We start from the raw sequence: 26,631 nt of genomic DNA on the forward strand, positions 1-26,631 counted from the left end.
GGTTATGGCCAAGGCTTTAGAATTTGTGTCATTTGGAGCAACATTATTTACAATAACATTATATATACTGTATTTAAGAGACTTCTTTGGTCATCAGCTGTAGAGGGTCTTCCTTGGTATTCCAGGCCCTTTGCAATTACTAGCTCACCAGTACTCTCTTTCTTCTTAATGAGGTTCCAAATGCTTGATTTTGGCAAGCCGAAAGTTTGTCCTTCGTATTTAACATTTTTTATCATCTTTCTCACCCTCATAATGGCTTCCTTGACTTTCATTGGTACAGCTCTGTTCTTTATGCTGACAAATGCCAATAACAGACTCCAAAGACAATCAGAAGCCTAGACTAGATACTGAAAACTGTCTGAACTGACTAGCCTGAAACACCTGTGTCCCAAACATTATGACACCCTGAAATGGAGGGGGTGGTTATAAAATGTATAAAAAGTGCTGTTATTTCTACAAGGTGAAACTAAAATGTCTTAAAATGCTCTTTAATAAAAGCTGAGAATCTGCTCTTTAACCACATACAAATTGTTTGATTACAAATCTAAAATTATGGAGTACACAGCTAAATCAAGAAAAAATATGGCTTTGTCCCATACATTTTTATATGGCTATGTCTCTGATCATTTCGTTTCCAGCCTGCTTTACTGGCATTGACACTTGTTTGGTTCTCATGGTGAGGCAATAGCAACAGACTCCAAATGCAAATTCTACACCTAGAATTAACTCTAGACCTTTTGCTAGCTTTCTTGTTCATAAAACTAATGATGCAATGACAATTGTCCAATTACTGTCGCTCCCCTAAAAAGGCAGTCTATGTATAAAAAGAGCTGTATCGGATCACCCAATATGAATGTAAATACCCTCTTATTAAAGCTGACTGTCTGAACTTACATTACTCGTTATATTAATCGTTTTATTTCAAATCCAAGGTGCTGGAGTACAGCACTAAAGCAGTTAAAACAAATCATTATTCATGCAGTACAGTGAGTTTACATAAATGTAAATGTGTGTGTTTGATCAACATTTTCATCCACCTCTAGAACAGCAATTTTTCAATTGGATACGTCAACATGTATCTCACACTCTCCAGAGCAGATAGAGGGAAGCTTGATTATGTTTCTGCAGTCCTTGACATCTGTGACTTATTCCGATGATGACAAATTACATTGCTTCACAGCTGCACCAATAGCATTCCAGGATTATGGACTGCCCATCCTGATTGCATCAGATGTGTACAGTTATAATTTATGCTGTGATTGTGATTGAGTGTGTTAAACTGTAAGAACAGATTAGTTATTTGTTTTGAGAAGTAATAGCAATTTAAATATTAGGTGCACTGAACTGAGTTGAACTTAGTTATCTTTGCAAATAGCAGAGGCAAGATAAGAACAGTGTTATGCCTGCATGTGGATCTCTCTCTCTCTCTCTCTCTCTCTCTCTTGCTCTCTCTCAATCTCTCTCTCTCTCTCTCACTCACATACACTCTCTCCCTCTCCCTCTCTTGCTCTCTCTCTCCCTTCCAGTAATGTGCCCACTTGTGTGCCTTTTTGCTGCTACTCATAATGTTTCCAGCCAATCAACAGCGTCTCTTTTCTTGGTTTTCTATCATGCAGTTCTATTCAATTCAATACAACTGCCTTCAAAGTTTTTTATGCTAGAACTGTCCAAGGCTGCAGGTAGGCAGTCACCTTGATCACTTGGTTGCCAGGGAACGACTTAATATTGACTGTTGTGGAGGATAGGAGGAAGAAGAATGAGTGTGGTGGATATGACACGCAGACTTAATGAGTCAGAGAGCATGTATGCTTTTGCTTCCAGTGTGTCACAGTATTTCCAAAAACTGACCTCCACACGTTAAAAGCTGAATATAAACCTTGTTAATGCTGTTAAGAGACTCTGTGAACTGTGTGATTGATAGGTTACAGTTTGGCTATGTCAAAAGAGGTGAAAAGTGACTGCTATTTTGTATGCTAATCTATCACAGTCCAAAATCTTGTAAACTCATCCAGTTTACATAAAAGCACTGTGTAAGTAAAAAATAACACTATCACTTGTGTTAAGTACTGCCCAATAAAGGCAAACCAAACTGCTGTTGGATTGGATAGAGGATTTAATTTTGTTCTTCCAATTGAAGATGAACAAACAGGAAACCTTTGGACTTATTGTTTGCCTTGCTCTCTCCATGAGCTCTTGGCAACACATTTGAAAGAACACACAGCCTGAGTCCTCCCCCCCCCCCCCCCCCACCCCGTCCCTTTATAAGATGAACTGTTGCCATAGTTACTAGCTTGTTCTTCTCAGCAGATATCAAATGGACAGCTCGTCAGAACATAGCAAGCTGATTTCCATAAGCACATTTACTCCTGAACATTACAAGGCATACTACCTTAGCTTTAACAACAGTCAGTTACGATAGAGATCATTTACAAGTAAAAAAAAAAAAAAAAAAACAGCATCAAATCAGCAGGAATTTGCATGTCTAATAATTTCATCATAATGTTTCTACATGTGAGTGTGAGATTGCATGGGTACGGGTCTGTGTTTGTTTGGTTGTGTCTGTTTAAAATTTGTTAATGTCCCAATATTTAAATCATTTCCATTTATTATGTGGAGCAGCTGGATCAGCTTGCAAGGTCATGTACTGTATAAGAGGCAGAGACCCTCATGGTCTTAAAAGTCCTGACAAGATTCTGTGCTGGATTTACTAGTTTGTCAGTAAATGGTGAATCTAGATTGGCTAAATGGCCTGTTCTCATCATTATGGATTCTTATGTTTTTATAATGTTATATTATCTCCTAAATTAATATTTATAACTTACTGTATTGCAAGCCACCAGTACAATGTACCATGTGATGACGTAGATAATATTGTATTTCTGTGCACATTTAAGGTGCGGTTTTTCTCTTTCAGTTCTTTCATTGCGGCTCCACTGCTGATGTATTGTTTTTCCAATAGACATTGTTTTAACGCAGCTCCACATTTAAATGGAATCCCATAATGCAACGAGACCAGCCATTAATCTTACACAGGCGCCAGCAGTAAGTACTACATTCCCATTTGTGATCCCAGGGGTTGGAGAGGTATAAGGGTGCTGACTGGCACTTCCTTCTTTGGGGAATCCTTTAGATAACCCGTGTCTTCATTCATCTAACATTCTAAGTGCCTGCTTTCAATATTGGAACAATTTATGAGATACTGCTTAGTGGTGATTTAATTAAACGGATGCGCAGTCCAGCAGCCAATATTATGAATATGTGCTGATGCCAAGAAGTGCAGCAGCACGCATATTTTCATTGGTCAATAAATTAATTTTGGAAGAAAAGAAATAGCACGCATTTGACCAATAGCCTTCAAGGCAAACCTCCGCTACTGTGTACTGAACACAACTCTTCTATTTCCATGTGTGTTTGCTCGGACATATAATTTCACCCATGTATGGGTTGATCAAAACGTCCATCCCAGCAGAGCTTTACAATCCAATGATGGATAAATAAAATCCTACTAGGTATGATTTGTTGTCGCTTTCCTTCATGGAATTGTGTTGCATAAGTTATGTGAGAGAGCATACAGAATTTGGTTCAAGTCGCATTTTGATTGATTTTGGCACTTCTGGGAAACTCATACTCAAAGGTGTCCAGTGGAACCAGGCCAAAGGCGTCTAGCTATTGCGTAGGGTCTGATGATCTTTTGAAGATATAATGGAGTCATCCCTTTCATTGACCGATAGGCTAGCAAAAGCCATTGATTTTAAATTAGACGTGAACCATGGTGAAGCACTGATATGATTGGTTGTGAATGAAGAGTAAATTCTTAACTGTAAGTCATCAACCATGTTTGAAGAATGCATACATTTTGATATATCGGGATGAATGTAGTACCACTAGAAACAGGTGAAAATATCTGGCTTAAAGGGTTAGAGTAGTTTTGAAATTGCGTACATTTCTACTCACCAACTGCTAAGTACTGTTTTTTTTTTAATGCAAACATTATTAAACATGAACTAGCAAACTATCAAATGAACTAGCAAACTATTAAAAATAAAATGTGAAATATTGAATTTGATGCTGTGATTGGGATTATCATCAAAAATGCTCACATTATCATATTGGATTATGTCAATAGGTAAATTGTGTTATTAACCAAGCCACTAATCTTATTACATTAGCAATGTCATAGTATAATTATTACAATGTAATTCATGCTTTATGAAATGTAGCTTAAGTAGTGTTAATGAAAGAATTGAACTCAAAATTGAAGGAATTAGATGCATATTTGTAACTCCATTATAGATTTGCTTGTGAAGGTACCCATTATTCTGAAGTGATTACAGTACATCCTATGATTGGCGTATGCAACTCATAAACAAAATCTTATTATATGTATTATAGTAGGCAAATCACAAACAACTGTATTTACTGTACATAAACAGGAAACCTGAAAACACAGAAATCTGAAATGTGCAGTAAATAGCAGTTGTTTGTGATTTGCCCTCTATAATATGTGTAGCTGTTTAATAATCAATGAATATTTAAATCATTAAATGAATGGTTTAAATATTAATTGATTATTAAACCACTTTGCAAAGTATTTTGCAAATATATACTGAAGATATATAAATGCTGCACTTCAGTTCTGACCAACGTACAATATCCAGTCTTATATTCAATATTATTTCATGAACAACTATTTGCTTTCAGACAGCTTTTCTTGAGACAAGTTCCGCATTACAGTTACAGATTTACTGGTTCCAGACACTTATGTTGCCATGGGAATTGATACACCTGCTGGGTGTTCTTTGCATCACGACTAGAAGTCAAGTCCTTTGTGTGGTACTCATACTTTAACCTGGCTACAATGAACTACAAAAAGCTACTGCAATTGCGATCTGGATTTTTCAAGATGCTGTTTCCAAATAGTGTACAGGCTGATTTAATGTGTCAAAATCAATGCTTCTTGCAAAGCCTCAAACATTTATCCTTTTCAGGAAACGAAACACATGTATGTAGGCAAAAAATGAGACCATAATATATTCTTTATTTCAGTTGAATATATGAATAATAAATAGGAATAAAAAGGAACTGTATTCATGTGTAATTCTTTTCAATTATTAAGGTGAACACCAATACCAAGATTGTATGAAAGGCATTCTTCTCACAAAAGTCTACTGGCACTGAGTGAATAGACATCCTCTCCATAAAGAAAAGGCTTTTTGTGGATTTTCTTCAGGAAGACTTGTTTTTGCAGCGATCCCTTTCTGACAAGCTTGAGTCAATACCATAGAAAAGAACAAGTTAGACTGAGAGATTCTGTGTTTCTATAGGGCAACTGCTTGGAAAGCTGTTCCAAGGTGAAGGCTCCCATGATTCCCGTGCTCACGTGTCGTGAACCACGCACTGCCGAAACTATCCAGGCCAGCACGGCTGGATGATTGAGTCCTGTCACCAATTTGATTTGGCTGAATATCAAAACGTATCTCGCACACGTACCCTGTGGTGTATGTGGTCACTGGTGTGGACTTAACGAGGGTTCAGCTGTGGGAAACTGGGGAAGGGCGAGCTGGAAAAGCTGAAATGAATCCGTTTTTGCATGCAAGCATTAGTCACGTAAAGCCAGAACAATCGACGCAACAGCATGCTGACCCAAAGCATCTATTGTCCCTGTGTGAAGTTTGTAATTGCTGAATATTTGATTACTGAAATAATGTGTGAAATTATTCCATGGAATGTGTGTATGCCATGGTATGAAATGTATGTCATGTTCACAGTGTATGTCAAGTATGTGACACAACACCAACACACCCACTCACACTGTTGCTAGTTCATCTGGGCAATGGATTCCCAAGAACTTTTTAGATGGTTCCCTTCTCATGATGCTCTTTAATCGCAGACTAAAAGTCTATATAATAAATCTTCATAATAAATGATAATATTGTTGAATTATTATTGTTATAATTGATCATCACTAGCATTTTTTTTCAGGACAGGTTGAACTATAATCCAGGAATTATATAACACCTGAAAGGACGGCCTATAGAATTTACCTACAGAAGATAAAGAGAAATAACATTTGAATTGAGCACTCTGCCATAAAGTGTATGTAATAATGTCATATGCATGGCATACCAAATGCCACAACTATTATCCCAGCATGCATTGGGCGGGAGGCAGGTATGAACCCAGGACAGGTCACCAATCTATTGCAGGGCACAAACACCATTCACTCACCATTCTCTCACACACTCTATGGCCAATTTAGACTCACCAATTAGCCTACCTGCATGTCTTCTTGCTGTGAAGTGACAGTGCTACCCACTGCACCACCATGCTGCCCTCAACATTCATAGTTCATGAATATAGTTTAAACAGTATAATTCATAAACTACAATTCCTAGTGCCAGGCCTTTTCCCACTGAGATTGTTTTCTGTTCTGTTTCAGATTTATTCATTCTTAGTTTACATTGCCTCCTTCTCATAAATTTGTACAGTCAGTCCGAGATACACTTTGTTAAATGTGCTACATCAAGTTATGCTCTACGTCATGTATATCCACGTTACAAGTAACGCTGCATTTTCCATTACAGCGTGACACCATTTACCACGTACTGACACAAGAGGTAAATAACAGTTGTGGCAGTTGGTATGCCATGCATATGACATTGTTACGCACACTTTATGGCACAGTGCTCAATTCAAATGTTATCTGTTTCTCTTTAGCTTCAGTAAGTAAATTCTACAGGCTGTCCTTTCAGGTGTTATATAATTCAACCTGCCCTGAAAAAAATGTTAGTGATGATTAATTATAACTATAATAATTCTATAATATTATCATTTATTACAAAGATTTATTATGCAGACTTTTAGTCTGTGATTAAAGAGCATGATTTAAGAAGGAAACAATCTTTGGGCATCCGTTGCCCAGATTAACTGGGGGGAAAAAAAACAATTAGAACCACGGCGATTCTGTAAACATTTTGTTTTTGAGAAATTTTCATCAAAATGGCAATCATCGTGATTAGCAGACAAATTATCCAGCCCACCTCAGGGACCACATCTCGATGTGGCACAGTTCTGAAAAAAAAGGAGAAAATCATTCCTTCAGTGAACCAGGCCCTCTGGCTAATTTCAGCACGATATAGCTTTTTACATAATTACAACATCCAGTAGCCACATTTCTCACACATGTGTCACTTTCTTGCTCTCCGCTATGCTTTGTGAGCGGGTGCGTGTGTGTGTGTGTGTGTGTGTGCCCGAAACATTTTCAGTCAGGTTTTCATAAGCAATGCGATTGCCTTCCCTCAGTTTTAATATTTGTTGCAACATGGTGGCAACTAATGGCCAAAACAACAATGCAGTTATGTATGCTCAAAAGCAGTTCACATATATATGTATATGGGACTAGTGGTGTGTGAATTATATTATACGCAGCCATTAACTATTACAGAGCTGAACTTGGCGAGTGATATTTGCATGACAGTTTGAACAGCGAAAGACAAATAAAGGTGAGCATTTCGGAAGTGGAGCAGGTGCCATGGCGACGGTTGGATATGGTGTATTTCAGCTGCGTGTCCTGGGGACCTGGCTGAGTACACTACAATGTGAGAGGTGCTAAATTATGCACGCCTGAATGCATCTCGCTATCAGCGACAGACAATTAGATGAGATCTATAATTCTGTTTTTTATTTTTTATTTCCATTTGATACTCTCGCACGGCAGACCGTCCCTGCTTAAGGAATCCTTCTGTAAGTACACATTAGTGGTACATTGCCTCTGAGAATAGCTAAATCAGGGCACCTAATTAGGACAGCTAAATATATATACGTTTTTTTCATCCAAGTTGTAACACAAGGTTAAAAGAGATTGTTTGGGCATAGGCACTTGTAACAGCGGATGTTGTCTTCTTCTGTAGCATACCCGTCTCCTGATAAGGGGTTCGAAATGAAGGCAATCTGTCTTGTTAAATTAATAGAATTAATTGTACGCTGTACCAAAGGCAGCCAGGGTCAGTTCTGGACAGACCAATTTAAACATGGCTGTTAAACGAGAAGTATGTCAACAGCCATAGCTACAGCAAGGATATCTTTCTCCAGTGTACCCTAATACGGTAGTGCTCAAAGGCAAGATCCCTCCAAGCAGTTAGTCATACAGCAATTTGTCCAGTCTAGCTCCGGTTGCCAGATAGCCATAAAACATCACTCCTGCCAGTGCGTTGGTGTGTTGGCTGTTTATGAAAAATACACTTTTGAAAATAATCTACTGCATAAAGACTGAGGCTGATCTCGGAAGTGGATGGCTAGCCAGGTGACAGTCCACAAAGAGGCCGGCTAATCTGGAAAACATGGTTTGAGTGGATGTGAAGATTAGGGAATGTGTGGGAACTCCCGAAATGTTATCGCTGGTTTAGCTTTCCGAGGAACAGCATGCAGAGTGAGTCATATGCAGGGCCTCAGCAAGGACCTGCTATTCCTCACACTTAACATGTGAAACAGGAGCCTGTGGGGCCATGACATGGCCGTATGCTGCCAAGAAGAATCCATTAGTCACACGGCTTATTTTAATTGCTTTCCAAATTCAGTATTACATTTCTAATAAGGACTGACACTATTTCCTCTATAAAACTGTGTGCGTGCATGCTTGTGTGTGTGTGTGTGTGTGTGTGTGTGTGTGTTAGCATGGGGTCAGGCAGGGGTTGTTCCCGATGATGGATTTGACAGTCAAAAGAAAAATTATCAATTTGTTAATTTATACTCAAAATATGTCTAAATAGAAGAGTCAGCAAGAAAGGGCACTTTAGATACCATTATTCTTGAATTAAGGAATTAATTAGGAATGAACAAAGCCTGACGTTATATGACACTTTGCAATTGTCTGTTCAGTAGAAACTGTCACTGGTTGCTTAGGTTTCCTCAAAATAACTACACAAGGAACTGGCATTTAATTAGTGTGTGAAGCCAAAATATTTTGGTGCAGTCAGGAGTTAAATGTGAAACATTAATTTCTGATTATCATTTCATCACTAGTGCCAATAACATTAATTACCCGGTAGCAATATTTGCATATATGGATTTATGGAGCAGTATTTTCCACTTTCCTTGCATCATTAAAGATGATTATTTCCCATGGTGAGAGAGATTTTTGTTTTTGTTTTCTTTTTTCCCAAAAGGAAAGATGGCTGTGATGTAGTAAAACTGGTATTTTCTTCATAGCAATTTTTGTTTGTATTTTTAACCATTGTTAATTATGTGCATAGAAAGATTACCAAAGGTATTTGTTTCAGTGTCATTGGAAATCCATTGCGCTTGAAAGTCCCATGTGAAAACAATATGCTGAAGAATAACTGAAGTATACTATTTTACACTTGAAGAATTTGTGAAGTCGGCCTACAATTTATGTCCTCTTAAAGACCAATAGAAATATGGTTCCGATAGCTTTTCAGTCAACATTTAATTCAGGATCTGACACTCAGATCAATACGTAATCTGAGCAATCATTCAGTCAGTCTAATGAAGTCATCAAAACCTGAGACTGAGCCTTAAAGTGGCTACCACTGCTTTACCAGACTGTGATAGTCTTACCAGATTTAATTCAGTGTGGTTTGTAACTTGTCTACCGATTTGGAATGCCAAATTGTGTTTGTAATGCCACTTCCATTTCAGTGTTCTCCAACAATTCAGGAAAACACAGATTAGCAGTTTCTTGTCTGACGTTCGGTAATCTATGCCTGGTACATGCCACAGACTGGAGAGCAGTGGTCTCCAACCCTGGCCCTGGAGAGCTACAGGGTCTCCTGGTTTTTGTTTTTACCTTAAAGTCAGCACCCAGTTGAGACCCAAGACACCAGGTGAGTTGAGTTAACTGTGTAGTCAACTGCTCTAATTGATTCATGAAGAGCAGAGTCACTATAAAAACCAGTAGACCCTGTAGCTCTCCAGGACCAGGATTGGAAACCACTGCTGTAGAGGATGGCATTAAATTATTCACAACCAATCACTGGATTGATGATCAGGAGTATGGATGTCTTTGGATTGCTTGTCCTTCATAACAATCTGCATATAAAATGTATTACAGATACAACAAATTGTAAGAAAGGTACTAATTTGTGTATACTAAAAAATGTTGTTTCCTACATTAAGAATGGAATAATGAAAATCATCTTCCAGTCAGATCCGTCAACAAACTTTGATTAATCCAAAATGAAGCTGCAGACATTCTGGCCCACACAAAATAAGACAATCTCTTCTCTCTCACTGTATACAAGCTACGCTGGCAGTGAAATACTTGATATAATTCAAACCTCTCCTGCTAACCTACGGTGCATTCCATGGTTCAGCCTATCTTACTGACCTCCTCCTGGACTGTTCACCCACTCATTCACTCTACCCCTACTCTGCTAGGCTTTAGCCATCCCCCATCCTGCCCTATCCTACCCTATACTGCCCCTCCTCTCTGGGTGATAGGGCTTTCTCCTGTGCAGCTTTGGAGCTCACATCTTTGGTCTCTTCACATCTATAATGCTGAGACTCTCATATAGGTTATTTGTATCTGTTTTTAATATCATGCAAGGTTACCTTGAGGTGACCTACTGTATTTGCAAAGGTGCCGTGTAAATAATGTGTATTATTATTATTATTATTAAGGCTGCAGATCACATAAATTCTTTCTTTAATTACGGAGAAGAACATACACCCAACAGTCAATAAACCTGATTACATGGACATGCTGTTTGTATTGATTTACATGCAACACCCCATGACCTTTATACCACTGAGAGATCATACAAATTATATATTTAACAGAACAAATAGGTGAAATGTGTGCATATTATAGTTCATGTAAGTAAACATATGTACACATTTTAATTCTCCCAAAACCCATACAGAAGGACAGTGTGCATTCTTCTGCCATTTTTACTCCGCATGAAAAGGATTAAATTAATCAACATCCCATCTCTTGGCTTTTGCAGTTAAACTGCTTTATTGATATTTCACCACATACATTCTATCACTTTGAGGTCTGAAGATTTTGCTAGCCAGACCAGAGAATTGATTTTAGCGTTTCCTTAAAGATCTCCTTGCACATTTCCTGTAAGTGATATTGCATGTTTTGGATCATTGTTCTGTGGGGAAAACTCTTCCAAATCACTTCTTAAGAGAAACCAGGGTACATTGAAATCCATCTTTTCCTTGATCCAGAAAAGGACTGTAGAACTAGAAATGCAAATCAGCCTCAAAGCAAGATAGGCCTTCCTCCATATTTGCAAATTTGCTTCTTGCCAGAGAGGCTTGTGCATTTCTCAAGATGAGTGTCTACATCATTATAATCATCTCCTTGGGAGCTTTAGCTGAATTTTGCAGATGGCTCTGACTTTACCCATGAACATGAATGGTACTCACACTTAGATATCTCAATCCTGTCTGCAAACTTGATTATATATGGTCATAACAGAGGCACATTTCCCAAAAGCCTAGCAACATAAATTTACCTCTCATTTCCATGACATGGTTTTGCGATTTGCTGATATATTGTATATGACTATGATATTCACCTACTGCATTTAATTATTAATTTCAATTAAATATAAAAATAAATGTTTCTCTAACATGACCAATAGTAATATTAATTTGTTTTTTGCTTAGTATCGTCTTTAATCAGGAATTCATAATGAAGCTATTGATTATGTATCAATTGATTGCCCCTCCTGAGATTTTGTAAGGAAGTATATTGCAAATTTGTTCTAAAGATTGGTTATGATTATAGTGTTTTAGCATCGTGCCTAGAGTTTAAAGAAGCAAATGTTGATACATTGTCTTGCTAATTTCGATTTTCTCTTGCTATTGGGAAGCATGCTTGAGTAGATAAATACCTACAAAGCTATAGAATTTTCCATTGATTAATACATGCTTATGAACTTGCAAAAATATAATAAAAAAAGAAACATTTTACCCTAAGATAAAAGATAAAATGTTGCTCGGGGCAATTTCTGATTGAAAATGTAGCATTTTTTGCGGTGGATGTATTGAGGGCATGGAGGATGTGAATATTACATGGTGAGGAATTGAATTTCCAGGTGGCTCAGCCTAATGTTCCCAGCAAGGCCTGTCATGAGGAGTCATAAAGAATCAATTATAACTAAAGAACCACAAACCCGTCTGCCTCATAAAAACATTTAACACATACTTCCAGCTTCATACTTAATTCATAGCCAGGACTTTGGAATGGGTCTCCTGGTATATCACGAGCAGGCAGGTACCAAATGTTGGGTAACTCTAACCCAACATAAAGAATGACGTTAAATGGTCCGATAGGCCTGGGTTAATTCAGCATGAGTCCTTAAATTAAATGTATAATTACAATTGAAGTTTCTACTTTTTTTAACAGTATTTAACATTTGTGATTTGTGCTGCTTCAATTCCCTAAACTGTGTTTGTAAGAAAAAATACAAACACTAAATATTGATTAAATCCAGGTGTAATATCCCATTATTCAATTGTCTTAACAGTTTATAATTGTTATGATTCTTAGCAACTGTACATGTCTTATGTCGATCCCAACCCCCAAATTTTAAGTTTTGAACATGTTACAAAAGTTGAATTAAATCACTGCAGCTACATGCAAGTTGTTGCACTGCACAACACATTCATATATCCACAGTGTGGTTAAAATTGCACTTATCTTACTGTATGTGATGACCAGATAGCTTTTTCTGACAATGCCATTGCATGATTGCTTCATAGACAGCTTTGCTACTTTTTTCAGTTTACATGTAATCCTGGCTCTAAAGAGATGGGGAAAACAGCACATGAAGCTAAATATAATAGCTGTATTATAATTAAGCATAGTAATCTGGAATCACATGAATCTTAAAATTATAAATTGTAAGCTTTATGAAGTATGCTCATTAGTTACTTTCAATTTAAAAAAAAAAACATCAATTAGGTTAAAATCTCATTACTCCTCCTCTCTAGAGCATTTCAGTTACAGGCATCCAATACTCTTACCGCTAAAAATCACTGAATTAAATAATAGTGTGGGGTAATGGGTAAAGGAGGTTTTTGCAAGGTTTTACTGAATTTGTACATCAGTATGAATTAGTATATGCATTTGTGTTAGACGATTTGAATTTGTATCAACTAAACACCAATTAACTATACCGTCTGTCAGGGGAAGGCTTACTCACACTCATATTTCTTCTCTTTTTGCAGTCTGCTCCCAGTTTTCAAGAGGAGTGTATGCTATTTTCGGATTTTACGATAAGAAATCCGTCAACACGATAACATCGTTTTGCGGGACTCTCCACGTCTCTTTTATAACGCCAAGTTTTCCTGTGGATGGGGCCCATCAGTTCATCTTACAAATGAGACCGGATATCAAAGGACCCCTTCTTAGTTTGATCGAGTACTACAAGTGGGACAAGTTTGCCTATCTGTATGACAGCGACAGAGGTAAGTGAATCGATTGCTTCCTTGTTCTTCAATGTCTTCCATCATGGTGCACACGTTTTTTGAGAAATTTTCTCCAGATCGTTGCATTTCTGTGTGTGATTCAGAAGAAATATCATTATATGATGCTTGAATACCTTGAACCATGGCCAAACCATGAGTATGTTTTATGATACATACTTAACATGCCATTCTGAAATGGCATGTTCACATGTAATGTCTGCTAATGCCACTTAGTTGCTTGAATGGGTTAAACTTGTGATTTTTGTAACTGTTTTAATAGAGCGCTAAATAGTTAGTTTGAAGTTTAATTATTTGAACATTGTCAAAATTCATATCTGCAATTGTGAGCTACAGTATGCATTTGTGATCTTGAAATAACCACATTGGTAAGATTGTCTTACCCTAAACAACTGTGTCTCAGTCATTAGTGGCTTGCCTTCCCTGAAAACTATTAAGATTGCAAATGTACCTTATCAAAAGCTAGCCACCTTATCAAAACTCCCTGCACTATTCTTCTTTTACTGTTGAATGTGTTGACCTTTTACATGCCCTTACAAAATTCAATTGTCAGTTGTGAATATACGTTCTTAGACATAAACCAAAGTACACAAAAATACAGGTTAGAAAAAAATGTATTTATTGAGAAGCATGGTCAGATTCTTTGAATTTTAATTTGAATTTCGCCAGAATTTTTCTAAGCTTTCCTCATTATTTTCATTTGATGCATTTAAATCAAATTATATTTAATGTTCTACACATTACTGTAATTGGTGTTTAACTGCATGCAATTCTCAAGCACTTTAACAGTCAGTTCAGTAGTCTATGCAGTTATTCTGCTAACGTTGAAAATGGAAAATAACACATTTCATTGAAATGCCATTTGGCAGAGACAGTTCAGTATATTTGTTTTACCACACAGAATTATTTTGACTGGGAGGGAGACCCTTTCAAATTAGTAGTCAGAGCTTGAGGCATTGTGGGGCTGTAAAGGTGGAGCAGAGTACCTGATAAGCTGAATTCACATAGCGATGGCGGTGTAATTTCATTACTTTTTAGAGGAACTGTACATGTGCTGCTTGAGTGACTGCCCCTTTGTGTGAGCTGTTGAACTGGATTAGAAAGCACTCAGAAGTATAGAACGTGATTATATTTTCCATTCACGGCAGTGAGGGCGGCGTTATGGTCCCATTGTTTCAGCTGTTATGCATGTGCGCTGTAAGTGCATTCTACTGGCGGCCATGTCGTGTCTGCGAAAACAGAAAAAGTTGGAAGTATCGATGCTGTGAAATCCATTCAGAAGAGAGTAAACCATGATTCTGACTTAATATTTACTCATATTCAGATCAAGGTGCATGCAATTTTAGGGATTAACTCTCGTCACACCTCCAATTATATATCACAGGTTTTGTTTATTTAGTTTCTGGCACCAAATGTCATGGTCATATATGGCCCACAGCCGCTTGGGTTAAACAGAAAATTGTATCAGTTTCACAATAAGTTTTGTTTTTTGTGAAATCGCGCAGTCTGCACACATAACACTCGACATATAAATTCTCCAACGTCCAATGCAGTATCTAGTCTTTCAAGATGAACAAGCACTTTGGGAGCCCAAACAGCTTAAATTAGCTTTGTTAATGATTAGTATCACCTTTCCCTTAAGCTAGTATTAGCGTTCCCTCACCTCACCTTTGTGTTACTGTGCAGAAAAATGCAAAGTAAACACTGATAAGTGATTTAAAACAGGGACATCTGGGAATTTCTGGAGAAAAGTTAACAATGAAATAGATTTTGTTAAAGGAGAAGAATATGTAAATCTGGTAGGAGTTGATTACACTCAAGCTCAGGCTAGAGTTAACCAGGGGCTTCTCACTATAGTATCAGTGAGCTTATCACAGAAAACAAAGACTTTACCGCCAGATGCTATATCCACAAGAATACAAAAAGCACGGTTGATGAGGCTAACCTTCAGATAACTCCTGTGGATGTTGGGAGCAAGATGTACTGTCTCTGATAAAAAAAGAGTACAACACACCAGAGCTTTTTGTGTTGGTACATATAGCAATTGCTCAGTCATTGGTATAGTCTGTGGCACATTTAAATGTCAATGCGTAACCTAGCGTAACCTAGCGCAACCTCCTGGCTACAATTTTGTGAATGCACCAGATGCCTTTATTGCTTGCCTTTTGAATATTTACTTCTGGGTTCCGCACTAGCAGCTCTGAGTCGGTAAGTGGCATGGCCCCAAAACTCTGGCTGCCTTGGTCTGGATATCGAATCATCTGCCAGTATTATTGCTTTGTACAGTTCCCTGCACTTCTACTGTATGTATCAATATGTGGCTCAAAAATGGTGTTGATTCATTACCTTTGTGAATATGTCCAGTGTAATAAATCAGGCCCCCTCATTGTGGGAGACCCTTGGAGGAAAGTTGCTGCCACTTCTGCTGAACTTTCCTGCTGAGTGGACAGAAGACAGTTAACCCACAATGGCTTATTTAGCTTTGAGGAGCAGCATGCAACTTACAGTACAGAGTAACGACTCAGGAACAACATAGATATTATACATAAGATATTGTATAAACAAGGTTATATTACAACTTGGATTCCATCTACATGATATTTCCTTTCCAAACTTTGCTTTGCATTTTTGAAGATAACTGTTCATTAGGGTGCACAGACATGCTTTATAAAGGCATTGCTTTGACTGGGTACAGTATAATTTAACAGATCTGTCATTGAGATCTCATGAGATTTCACTACTATGCAACGAAAGTCGAAATGTCAATACTTGGCACAAGCACGACTGTCAAAGGGAGAGATCACAATTTGCCATTGAATATGTAAAAATGCTTATTTTTCATTGTATACAATTATCTCCAATTATTCCAGTCTCAGCAGGGTTGGATATGTGGGATTATGCTGTACCACAAGCAACGTGTGCTGATTTCAAGGGTTGATTCCTCTGCAGATTTTTAAATTGCTCATCAGCTGGTGATGTCATCCTCTGAAGAGGCAGCAGTAATCTGCTTAAAACTGTCTTTCCAAGTTTGAAACTCAGTCACTGTAAGAAGGATCAGAGTTTTATGTTAAACCCTGCTTTGTTAGGAAACAGTTTACAGCCATGGTGTCTCTGCTGTCACGTCTTGTTCCTCTCTTTTTGGCCTGTACGTTTATTACATTGAGAAGGCGATAGAAAATTATGAATTTTTATTAAATCCACTATATGCCCATAAGAGTGACCTCTCAGAGCTAGTGAACGACAGGACTACCTTTCACTTCTAACAAACATAACAATGAATAGAAGGAAAAATAAACGTGCGGATGTAGAAACGCCCAATTTGTTTAAAACTTGAAAAAATGAACATTCTGCAATTTGTACAGGGTAATCCTCGAATCGGTGTTCAAATATAGCTGTGAAAACGGCTGTGGCTTCTGCCCACCACTTTCTTACGGGGACTTAATTTTTTCTGTGCGCTGTGGGTAGCTGCAGATGGCTCTATGTCCTGTTCCACCCTCTGTGAGATTACCACTGACAGACTGACTGTCTCTCGCCCACACAGCCATTTTCTGAGGTTTTATTAGTAACACACGACCTGGGAAACATTCAGTGCATCATTTTCCCAATTCTAGTGCTGACATCTTGCCCCCTGCAGAACAGAACATAATTTGATAGCTAGGCAGTGTTGGCATATTTATTAGCTACCCTGAACGCACACATCTTGGTCTTTCTTCTTTTTATTGTTTTTTTTAATTTTTGTTAGCTTAACAATAACATTCAATAAGTTAGTAATTCTAAGCCATCACTTTAAGGTTGGATAAATTAACAGTAGAAAGCCTGGTTTTCAAAACCACAACTGAAAATGGCAAACAGTAAGTCAGGTCATATGCTGAATTAAAAACCCTAACTTTGGATGTGAATCCACTGTTAAGATTGAATTCTAAGATTCAATCATGGTTAACTGAGAAAACAGCCTACTCCGTCCCTTGGGAGTGAAAACGAGGTCTGCATTTCTTTTAGTTTAGATATTTTAATTGAGACTGTATTAGCGCTGGTTAACCTAAGGACACAGTAATTGTTATATGGCACAGTACAGTAGTGGTCTTAAGGAGGTACAGAGAACAAATAGTTCCTTAAAATGCTGGGATTTTATTTTTAGTGATAATGCCAAACAAACAAAAAATAACGAAAATATATATACACCTACAAACCACAATCAATTCTCTATATTATACACCCTCAGACTGAACACTGCTACTGCAAGTTAAAGCGATGGTGCTACAGCTCTGGCCTCTGGCCTGTGTTGCCACTCTAGGCTCTCTATTACCCAGCTACGTAGCTGACTTACAGAGTCTACCCTACTAGGAATTAACCACTTCAATGTCATTAATGCACCTACATATGCGAAAAAGTGATTCAACCCATCATCCATTTCCAGTTGTACACACAGTAACAGGAAGTCATTTGCATGGTGTAAAACAAGGCATGTCTTCACTGATCAACAGTTCCATGGTGCCGGCACCAGGTCAGTGCATGCCTGTGTGTTTTCTTTAACAAATGTTTTTTCTTTGTAAGATAGTATAGACAGCAAAAGTGCCGAGTACTAAGTGCAGTAGTAATTTGAATCTCAACTTAAATTTCCTATTTACTGTCTGAAGACCACCTAAATGACTGAAGGAAAACTAATATAATCATGCACAGTAAGCACTGTTAACTGGATTGCTGCCTGAGCAATTGCGGTATTACATTTAAAATTTACATTTTGGAATTTAGCGGAAGTGTGCTGAGCGTGAACTGCGAGGATCTCTCAAAGGGCAGAAAGCTTCCAGCGAAGCACGTTCAGTTCTTGACATATAGCTCAAACCTCGGTGAAGACCAAATTAAGCTCTCACAATTGATCTGCTCCTGCGGAAAAATGGAGCCGTGTGTCTCTCTGCCTGGTGGGTGAACATTAAAGATGTGCCGTCGGCAACAACACAATCGACAGGAAAACCTTTCCTCTTCTGTCTCTCCGGAAAAGACGAAATTTGTCACGTTTATTTAATGATAAGTGATTCTTCAAAAACCTCGCAGCTAAATTCACTATTCCCTCCATATCCGATAGTGAAGACCTTCATATAAGAATTGTATACAATAAACAGTGAGTGAAGATAAATAATTTCACTTAAAAGCATCTAATAATTTCAAAGACATAATGTAACAGGGCAAAACTTCTATTATTTAAAATATACAGGTTAATTCCCACCCATGACAACAAGCCAGCTTGAAATAGGAAAATGACATCATTGAGTCATGATGTGCTGACTAACCTCTTTGACACCGGGATATTTCAAGGGGTTCAAGGGGTTCTGGAGGCAGCGCTAATGTTTCTCAGACAGGGACTATTATACAGTGCAGTTGTGTATCATTTAGAATATTCGTGTTGTTTGTAAAATACAGCTTCTTGATGAATTCATTATCAATGATATGTCACTGTTGAAACGATCATTATGTTTTTTTAATAATGGCATTTTAAAAGCACAGTTGTAATGGCGATGTACATTAGGTTAGATTACACAATGTCTGGTTTGAACACTTACAGTTTTCTGTCTGAACAGAGATATAGATAATTTTTTTGCTTGAACAGATACAGATATAGGTAATGTCTGTTTCCACTTAGTGCTTTTTCTTTACAGAAAATTAGTAATAAAATGCACTTTGCATGCGACCATAGGCTGAGTGTTCACTTTCATACACAAAATGCAATGCTAAACAATTACAATGTATTTGGGAAAAAAGGGCATTTAAACTGATTGGAAATCTACTTTTGCATGTGCTGTTATGTTTTGGTTGAGTATAAATGATGACACCACAACCAAAAAGGAGTAAAATAAAAGAATACTATTCATATTGATTGTCCTAAACTCTGGACCCAGTGTGTTTTACCAAGGTGCATTGTAATTTATCAGTTGGGTTTGTGTTCATCTACTTGTCTTTATTATCATCATTTGAAAGAAAGATGATACACACTCCAATCCTGGAAATAACTAGAAGCTTCTTTCTGCCCAGGATTGTCCACTCTTCAGGTTGTGCTGGACACCGCCGCGGAGAGGAAATGGCAGGTGACTGCCATCAACGTAGGCAACCTGAAAGATGAAAAGAAGGACGAAGCATATCGCTCCCTCTTTCAAGACCTTGAGAATAAGAAAGAGAGGAGGGTCATTTTAGACTGTGAGCAGGACAAAGTGAAAGACATCATGGAGCAGGTGAGTCATAAATGCCTGCCCCATTTGGAATGGGGCCTTAACATTAACATTTTCTCCAGCTTTTAACAAAATGGCTGCCTCTACTACTACTACCACTGCTTATGTTAGTTGTCGTTCTCTTATAATCTTTCATTTAAAAAGTTCCCGTTTTATTGTTTATTTTTATCCTTTCTTTTGCGAGAGAGACCCAGCTAGAACAGCTTGAGCACTCGTTGCGCCCAATGGCAAACATAAAATGACAAAAAATTGATTGTTGAAAAACAGCCACTATTTAAGATACAATCTGATTTTAAAACAATTTTGTAAATGGAAACCCAGATCTTTGACCCTAGCTTTACGGTCATTTAGAGTAACGAGTTAAGACTAAGTAGTAGGAGCCAAAAATGTAAAGGCCTTTTAACCAGCTCTGTATGGACCGTTGCCACAGTTATGGAATTTTAATCCAGTAAACATAGACAAAATAGTTATTGTTATTTTGAGGGATGAATCAAAAACAGGAAATTGAATGTCCCCATGTGAATACAATGTACTGCTTCTTGCATTAGTATCAAGCAGAATGTCAATATCATTTAATATCAGACGTGGGGCACAATTGGAGAGGGATGGGGTTTAAGAATGAGGCTTCAGAGATAAGTGACCATAATGCAACACAATACTAACAGATTAAACCTGGCCTCCTTGCCTCTTGTGGAGCACATTAGCTAATACACTAATCCTCAATGCAATAATGTTTCTCATGGTCTAGAACCACTACTGGTTTTGGAAGGCCTACAGGGCAAAAGCACAACTGGCCTTGATTTAAACCTTACTAGCAAACAATGATATAGGTCTCAATGTCTTTATTTATGATTCTTTGGAATTTTTGGTACAGAGGAAAATGGAGTTGTAGAGTTAGCTCAAAAAGACACAGTGTCCATAAGAAAAGTAAAAACGGAAATGGCCTTCATTAATTTTGCACAGGTGCTTATTTATAATTGATTTTACAAAGCACTGATATCCCTCTCTCAAATTGTGCTCGTGAGCTTTCTTAGGTTATGAGTGCAGTTTTAGAGACAGAACACTCCATAGTGCAATACTATGCACCTGTATAATACGGTATGTTTGCACCCAGTTTGCACCCAGTACCCATTAATATTCTGTTTTCACTGTTTTTAAACAAAATCTAAAGGTACAAATTGTCTTAGAACAAATGTTTATATTACACGCTTTGATCCTGGGAAAATAAAATAAAAACATGATAAAATTGGCTCTTTATATCATTTCTATTGTAGGTTTATTGTCCCTTCTGTACCTGAAACCTGGTTTTAAATATTACTTTATATTGCAAAAATAATTTTTGTGCTATAAAATACTTATGCAAAACTGGCTATTTATTTGAAATTATACAGAAAGTGAAAATCTCCCATACGTTCTGGGAGATGGTTTATGTATTATAACTTTCTGTTCCACATACTGTACCATGTACGTGCTGGATATGATTTGCTTTCACAGAGCATGTCAGCTGAAAGACTGCTCACCCTGGTCCCATCCCCCCTGTGTGACCTGTGCATGTGTGTGCGCATGCGTACATGTGAGTGTGTGTGCATGTGTGTGATTTGCATTTTATTTCTTGGATTGTTTTGCTATTGACAAATAGACCTATCCTTCCACATCAAACCTTGCATTGCTTAATGTTACTTCCATTTCTACGGTATTGTGTATTTGGTATTTACATTTTTTATATATTTATTTAATGTGAAACTTCAACACAGCTTCACTATACTCAGATATTAATTGAAATAAACTGAGAGAAAAAGCATAATTTCAATGAGCATTCTGCGAAAAAAAAAAAACACTTCAAAAGAAATTAGTACCTGTATATCAGCAACCAGTTCAAACGTTTGTTTTTGCTTGTTTGCTTTCAGACTGCGGGGTGGATGATTCATAGATACCTTTATCATTCAAGTTTTGTTACTGTAGAAGTAGCTGCAGAATGACCTATTATTGATTCACTATCCTTTCAAAAGCCACATATACTGGATGCCAGCTGAGATTGCATCATTCATTTGGAATCAGTGTGATGTCCAATTGTACTTGTTGGCCATTGGAACACAATGTGACAGGCTCCAGTGTGCTTATCATGGGTGACTTGCGCTGATGACTTCATACTATCCATTAACTTATATAAGCAATTTGGAGAAGCTGTTTGGCTTCATTAATTGTAGAATAGCAGAGGTGGCTGAGTACCTGGACTGCACTTGTTGAACTTGAAAACTGTTGAGCTGAAATAATACTCAACTATATATCATAGAGACTGGTGCTTACTAAGATTTTCATTATGTCATATATTTGGTTTTCTATTTTAATGACGACTGTCTACAGATATGATTCCGTTTTAATTGGCTTAGCTATTGTAACAATGTTTACCATTCATGATAATTGCAAGCCAGTAAGCAATGTATATATTATTTTAAAACATTTTGCCTTTGGTCAGTATTGAGGAAAACAAAGTGGAGATGTGGTCATCATAAAATAGTATGCAACAACTGGACCACAGTGGGACAGCTTCAATCCCTGTGTTTAATGAAGCTTGTCAAATTAGGTGTTGACCTGGCCAGTATGTTGATAAAAGATGATGAAATAATATGCTTACAGCCTGCAGATGTCTTAGCTGAATTAAGCTTTAACTGTGTCTTCTTTTCAGGTCATCACAATTGGCAGACATGTGAAAGGATATCACTACATCATTGCAAATCTGGTATGTTTTCAGTGTCCCTAAGCTGCTGTCCTGTATTAATGACCTGCTGTTATATTGATTCATTACCGCAGTTCCTTATGCCCATTAATTTTCAAGATATGCTAACAGTGTTTGAAATTCAGTAAGAAATGCATACTCTCTATTTTACGAATTTCAAAGTCACTGATAGTTATCATATATTTTTGACATTTGGTGCTTTTCTGCATTCTGTAAATACAAGATTAAACACTCATAATAGAACCTCAGAGTGACAAATGGGATAGGAAAACAAAAGTAGAACATGCAATCACACCTTATCAAGCTTCATATTATCACTGAAGAGAACAGAACAACCAGAAACAGAAACAACATGGATAAATAAGTTCTATCTAAATTAGGCAAAATAGCATGTCTTAAGACTATTGTTGCAGAATAATATATCAATTTTAGCATATAGAAGAACAAGAACAAAATCAAACAGTTTGGGATTCTGGGTCACCAAAATTCTGGTGAAGAAATAAACAACGTGTTCTAATGTGACCCCGGCATGACAGCTTGAGTGGTTTGATTATTGATTATACACTAAGGATGGACTACTCTACTTATATAGCAAGCCTATAGAAAGGTATGTTTATGATTAAAGTCAATAGTGCAAACAAATTTTATGTTTTATTTTTCAAACCACTTTCTGAGTTATGAACATTTTATGGTTTTGAATGATTTGCGTTTCCAATGTGTTTGTATCTCAGAAGTTATACCATATTGGTAAACAGCCAGAACATAATTGACATAATTTCATACAGAGAAATTGTAATCACTGATCCATCTAAGTGTTATTTTTGTTTTCTTTCTCAGGGCTTTGTGGATGGCGATTTATCTAAAATTCAGTATGGCGGAGCAAACGTCTCCGGATTTCAGATCGTAGATTTTGACGATCCCCTGGTGGCCAAGTTCGACCAACGGTGGGAGGCCCTGGAGGAGAAGGAGTACCCGGGTGCCGACAGTAAAATCAGGGTGAGGCGCCTCTTGGGCTAGTGGCTAAAGAGCGGAATGTTGACAGCGCTTGTTGAGAGCGTTCGCCCCTGAGCAGTAACGGTCCCCTTGTCCTCCTCTCCCTCTGTGTAGTACACGTCCGCGCTGACCTACGACGCCGTGCAGGTGATGACCGAAGCGTTCCGCTACCTGCACAAGCAGAAGATCGACATCACCCGGCGGGGCAACAACGGGGACTGCCTGGCCAACCCGGCAGTGCCGTGGGCCCAGGGGGTGGAGATCGAGCGAGCGCTGAAACAGGTGACGCGCCCACAGACACGCCGGTCTGTCTCCCCCAGGGAGTTTTCCCGGCCAGCGGTTAGAGCGCTGCATGGGAGCACGGCCTCGTGGGAAATGTGACAGTCGGTCATGCACAGCCTTGCTGCTTCTCTGTCGTTTCAGGTCCGGGTAGAAGGTCTAACGGGGAACATCCAGTTTGATCAACATGGCAAAAGGGTCAATTACTCTGTGAATGTCATGGAGCTTAAGAACAGTGGCCCTGTCAAGGTAACAATGCACCTATAGGTCAGCACATGGAACAAACATCTGTTTCTGTTTTTTTTTTTTTTCCTGTCTGTTTATACAAGGATTGCATGATTGCACCCTGAAACTTGCTCAGGGCAAAACTGAGAGTGAACTAGTCAAATACCACCCTTTCACAGACGGTCAATTAATTTCTACTCAGGTGCAACAACAGTATCTTTCATAGTTCAGTTGTCATGGATTAAAGACTGCGTTAAATATAATTAATATCAGCGATAAGGTTGTAGTTGCAAGTATCTCTGAGTGAGGCTGTACAATTCTTTCCCATCTCTCCCCCCAGATTGGATATTGGAATGAAGTTGACAAAATGGCCGTAACAAAGCCAGATGTTTTTCCAAATGAATCGCTGGGGATGGAAAACAAGACGGTGATTGTGACGACAATATTGGTAATGCTTTTTAATGTTATGTTCATATAATGACAGAGGGTTATTTGCTCTGAGCATTGTACAGTCTGTTTTATAGTCTTGCATATAGTGCTCCCATGGCGTACATATAATCTTAGAAGTACTTATTTTTCTTTTTTTCAGGAAGCCCCTTATGTAATGCTTAAGAAGAATGCCGACCTCTTTGTAGACAATGATAGGTATGAGGGCTACTGTGTGGATCTGGCTGCAGAAATAGCCAAGCACTGTGGGTTCAAATACCAGCTGAAGATAGTTGGTGATGGAAAATATGGAGCCAGAGATGCAGAGACAAAAATCTGGAATGGAATGGTCGGAGAATTAGTGTATGGGGTAAGAAAACAAGCATATGAGTACACCACAGACACTGTTGCTTTGTAAAAAAAAAAAAGTAGAAGCTTGCTAGTCATACCTCTCCTGGAAATGTTGAAGTTTTCACAATTTAGTATATTTTGCTTTTAAGGCCTGGCTCTGAGAATGTTGTTTTGTTTTTGTTTTTATTGCAGAAAGCAGACATAGCGGTTGCTCCATTAACTATCACCCTGGTACGAGAAGAAGTGATTGACTTCTCTAAACCGTTCATGAGTCTGGGGATTTCCATCATGATAAAAAAGCCCCAGAAATCTAAACCGGGGGTGTTCTCCTTCCTGGATCCCCTGGCGTATGAGATCTGGATGTGCATCGTCTTTGCCTACATCGGGGTCAGTGTGGTTCTCTTCCTAGTCAGCCGCTTCAGCCCGTACGAGTGGCACACGGAGGAGTACGAAGACGGACAGATACAAACGAACGAATCCACAAATGAGTTTGGGATATTTAATAGTCTCTGGTTCTCCCTTGGTGCCTTTATGCAGCAAGGATGCGATATTTCGCCAAGGTTGGTCTACGTGCGTTTTAACTTTGTGCATTTTCGGTCCTCTCCGACACCCACGGTGCGTACGCGCTCACCTCCTCCAATTCCACGTTCAGCAATTCTTATATTTCCATTTCCCTTGTTATTTCTTAAGACGTGGATTTTGCCCTTTGTTGCCTGAGAGTACATCTCTCATGAGCGAAGAGCAAGCAGAGGACGAGGAGTGCGCGAGCGGCGTTGCGTTTACGCTCGGTCGAGTATTTCTTCCGTGGTCGCGTACGCACCGTGCCAGGGCCTTAAAATGCACCAGGTTTCTCTCTCTTCCCGCCCGCTTGGAGGGGTACCGTGTTTTTGCTGCATATTCTCCTTTGTTCAGCGGTTTGAGTCGGTGTTACTGCGGCTTGCTCACGGCGGCCGTTTTCAGGAAAACGGAAAGCGCCGGAAAGGCTGTGCTGTGCCTTCTTTCTTGTTTGTTTTCCCTTCGAGCGCAGATGCTCGCTGCCTCTTCGCCCTCACTAAGGAAAACTCCCTTGTGAGCTGAGCGGTCAACCGAGACTGGTTTGAAACAAATAAGCACATTGTGGTCACCAGTGCTTGCGTCCTTTGGGTACCTGATGCCTACCCGTAAGGTATTGTTAAAACGGAGTTTCCATCTTAGTGTCACAAACATGGAAAAGTATCTTTAGTCACAAAATAATTGCTGTCTAAAAGAAAAGAAGCCCTTTATGTTATCCCTGTGCAACATTAATCTTTAACAGAATAGCAGTGCTTCAGAATCTATTCAAACCAAATGGATTCTACACAAACAACTATATTCTGCATCTATCTGATTCAGTTGTAGCACAGTTTTTTGTTTATCTCACTTTATTATTAATGTAATATCCTTATACCCATTTACAGTATAATAGGAGGATTTTCTATTTTAGAATGCTACATACAATGCTATTCACAGTAACTACTTCGAGAGTTTACAGTTTAATTTCATGTGCTATATCAGATTAATCTGAGATTTGTCAGAATATTCACATCCACCCACTGCTTTGGCTACTTAAACTTGAGGTTAGTTATGTTTGGTTTCTTCGTCACTTCAACTTTTCTCAGATCTTTCTCACCTTACTATACAGTAGCTTATGAACCTGGAGTTCTCCCAGTCAAACATTTCAGCGTTCAGTAATTACAGTTGCGAGTCCAGTTTTGACCGTTGTTTGTGTATTCTAAGTTTACTTCATGGTCATCTAGCAATGACTAGCTTTATTACATAGCCTGGTGGGGAAAGTCGAAAATGTCTGCTGTGTGCATATGTCGTATAGCTATGTTCTCAACCGTTTTATGTCATGTCTGTGGCGTTGTTAATGTACCGTGCCATCACACCTTGTTTTTGTAGCACACACTTTTGTTGTAG

General features: G+C 38.3%; 1 protein-coding gene across 7 annotated transcripts in view; it reads left to right on the forward strand.

Moving 5' to 3' along the window:
• The window catches only part of LOC118232291 (glutamate receptor 2-like), a 37,554-nt gene that overhangs the window by 3,891 nt on the left and 7,032 nt on the right, over positions 1-26,631 (forward strand). For all 7 annotated transcript variants that reach the window (XR_004766243.1, XM_035427171.1, XM_035427166.1 and 4 more), the window contains exons 3-11: positions 13,204-13,443; positions 19,489-19,685; positions 22,369-22,422; positions 23,257-23,415; positions 23,527-23,694; positions 23,836-23,940; positions 24,257-24,364; positions 24,506-24,712; positions 24,886-25,253. Coding sequence is in view for 6 of the 7 variants with exons in the window: in XM_035427171.1 (XP_035283062.1) it covers positions 13,204-13,443; positions 19,489-19,685; positions 22,369-22,422; positions 23,257-23,415; positions 23,527-23,694; positions 23,836-23,940; positions 24,257-24,364; positions 24,506-24,712; positions 24,886-25,253 (1,606 nt within the window). In the remaining variant the exon portion in view is untranslated. The remainder of the gene's footprint in view (positions 1-13,203; positions 13,444-19,488; positions 19,686-22,368; positions 22,423-23,256; positions 23,416-23,526; positions 23,695-23,835; positions 23,941-24,256; positions 24,365-24,505; positions 24,713-24,885; positions 25,254-26,631) is intronic.

Source organism: Anguilla anguilla, chromosome 7 (genome assembly GCF_013347855.1).
Source record: "Anguilla anguilla isolate fAngAng1 chromosome 7, fAngAng1.pri, whole genome shotgun sequence".
Classification (NCBI taxonomy): domain Eukaryota; kingdom Metazoa; phylum Chordata; class Actinopteri; order Anguilliformes; family Anguillidae; genus Anguilla; species Anguilla anguilla.